At 39.3% G+C, this 2,562-nt stretch overlaps 1 protein-coding gene across 1 annotated transcript; it reads left to right on the top strand.

The window, feature by feature from the left end:
• The first annotated feature begins 375 nt into the window (after positions 1 to 375).
• On the top strand, positions 376 to 1,720 carry LOC109878463 (complement C1q-like protein 2). The gene is made up of 3 exons (XM_020470686.2): positions 376 to 641; positions 1,167 to 1,292; positions 1,408 to 1,720. Exons 1-3 carry the CDS (start codon positions 455 to 457, stop codon positions 1,698 to 1,700), a joined length of 606 nt encoding a protein of 201 aa, XP_020326275.1. The 5' UTR covers positions 376 to 454; the 3' UTR covers positions 1,701 to 1,720.
• The last annotated feature ends 842 nt before the right edge of the window (positions 1,721 to 2,562 follow it).

The raw sequence follows: 2,562 nt of genomic DNA on the forward strand, positions 1-2,562 counted from the left end.
AAAATGAACATATTCAGGGGTAGCCTAGTGGTTAGAGTGTTGGACTAGTAACCGGAAGGTTGCAAGTTCAAACCCCTGAGCCGACAAGGTACAAATCTGTCGTTCTGCCCTTACACACTGTTCCTAGGCCATCATTGAAAATGAGAATTTGTTCTTAACTGACTTGTTAAAGTTTAGTTTTTTCTGTGCTGTGTGACCCCCAAGGCCAAAAAGTAAAGGTCTGCCTATGCCAACCCGATACGTAGGTCAATGACTTTGTTAGATAAGACTATCCGGAAAATAGATAGTAAATAGAAGGTCCAGTAATTATATAATTTGTTAAATATTTAACTAAACATTCTAATTTAAGTGTATTTAAGGGTCCTTGCACAGATAATTTTTTTTCACAAACCTAATTCCACACCTAAGTGGTAAGCAACTAATAAACTGTAGACGTTGGAAGTCCAGGTATAGAATGAAGGGTGTTGTAGCTTTGCTGGTGTTTCTGTGCAGCACCCTGACTGCGGCTATGGTGACAACTCCAGAAAACGAAGACAAAAACTGCCCGTCTGGCATGTGTGACATGCTGAGGAAGATTGAAGTCATGGAAAACCGGCTTGCAGCTGCAGAGCGCCAGGTGGAGACACTGAACGCTAAAGCAGGTAGATACTTTCTTCACCGTTTTAACCTTTTCTGGGAAGGGAACACCTGCCCTACAGCCAGTGAAAGTGCAGGGCTCCAAATTCATAATTAAAATTCCTCAAACATACAAGTATTATACACCATTTTAAAGATACACTTCTTGTTAATCCAACCACAGTGTCCGATTTCAAAAAAGGTTTAACGGCGAAATGTTAGGACAGCGCCTAGTTGCTTACCACCTAGTTGCTTACCACTTAGTTGCTTACCACTTAGGTGTGGAATTAGGTTTGTGAAAATGTTTTATCTGTGCATGGGCCCTTAAATACACTTAAATTTGAATGTTTAGGAAACGTCAGAATGTTTTCAATCTAAATCTACTAATTATATCAATATCCTAACTTCTGGGCCTGAGTAACAGGCAGTTTACTCTGGACACGCTTTTCATCCAAACTTACCAATGCTGCCCCCTATCCTAACATGGGCTTACTGAATTAATCAACTGCTGAGTCCTATAGTTGTAACACATGTCATTTTGTGTCTGACAGAAACGAAGGTGGCATTCTCAGCTGGATTTGGGGGTACTGGATACTATGGACCTTTCAATGTTGAAAAAACGCTTGTCTACGAAAAGGTCTTAACCAACCTTGGCAACGCTTACAACCCGGCAACAGGTTAAGTCATCGTGCTCATATTAAACTATTATGTCTTCTTCTTCTTCTTCTTCTTCTTCTTTTTAATTTATGATCAACATCTTCCCATATTAAATAGTATGCTTTTTTCATCCAGGCATCTTCACAGCACCAGTGGCAGGAGTCTATCAGTTTAGCGTCTATCACCATTCAGGACCAGGTCGCCGCTCAGACTCCTTGCTGTTCAAGAACAAAGAACAAATCGCATTTATTTCTGCTATGAACAAGGACGGCTCCTACAACGGATCTAATGGTATCATACTGCAGCTGGAGGAGGGAGATGTGGTATATGTTGTTTTGAAGGATAATTCATGGATCTGGGACCATATGAGTAATGTTGGTGCCATTGGATGGTGCCACTTCAACGGCATTTTGCTGTTTGCTCAATAAACCTCAGTGGAATATGTACATACTGTTGCGGAATATTTTACCCTAATCAATTCCATTTAATGGTTTTCTGCATAAATCATACTGTTTTTTTGCTTCTAACATACTGAACGTTTATCATTGGCAGCTGATAGTAACAGTTAAACAACATTTTGACGTGTCACATTTCAACAGCTTCAATGGATTTCTGCTATTCACTCAGTGTTTGTTTGTTCCTAAACGATGCGGTGTCTCTTTCCATCGGCCTGTCGCAGCACACAAGGTAGAGATGATCCAAGTAGGACCAAGGACAAAAGAAGGTCACACTTACAGATAGTTCCATCTAAATGTAGTTCTGTGTTCAATCTGAAGCCTTACAGATAGTTCAATCTAAATGTAGTTCTGTGTTCAATCTGAAGCCTTACAGATAGTTCAATCTAAATGTAGTTCTGTGTTCAATCTGAAGCCTTACAGATAGTTCAATCTAAATGTAGTTCTGTGTTCAATCTGAAGCCTTACAGATAGTTCAATCTAAATGTAGTTCTGTGTTCAATCTGAAGCCTTACAGATAGTTCAATCTAAATGTAGTTCTGTGTTCAATCTGAAGCCTTACAGATAGTTCAATCTAAATGTAGTTCTGTGTTCAATCTGAAACTTTACGGATAGTCTGATCTAAATGTAGTTCTGTGTTCAATCTGAAGCCTTACAGATAGTTCAATCTAAATGTAGTTCTGTGTTCAATCTGAAGCCTTACAGATAGTTCAATCTAAATGTAGTTCTGTGTTCAATCTGAAACTTTACGGATAGTCTGATCTAAATGTAGGTCTGTAATCAATCTGGATCGCTGAAGCGTTACGTATTGCACAATAGAAACAGTTTGCAACAC

This window comes from Oncorhynchus kisutch, linkage group LG1 (assembly GCF_002021735.2).
Source record: "Oncorhynchus kisutch isolate 150728-3 linkage group LG1, Okis_V2, whole genome shotgun sequence".
NCBI classification, from domain to species: Eukaryota; Metazoa; Chordata; class Actinopteri; order Salmoniformes; family Salmonidae; genus Oncorhynchus; species Oncorhynchus kisutch.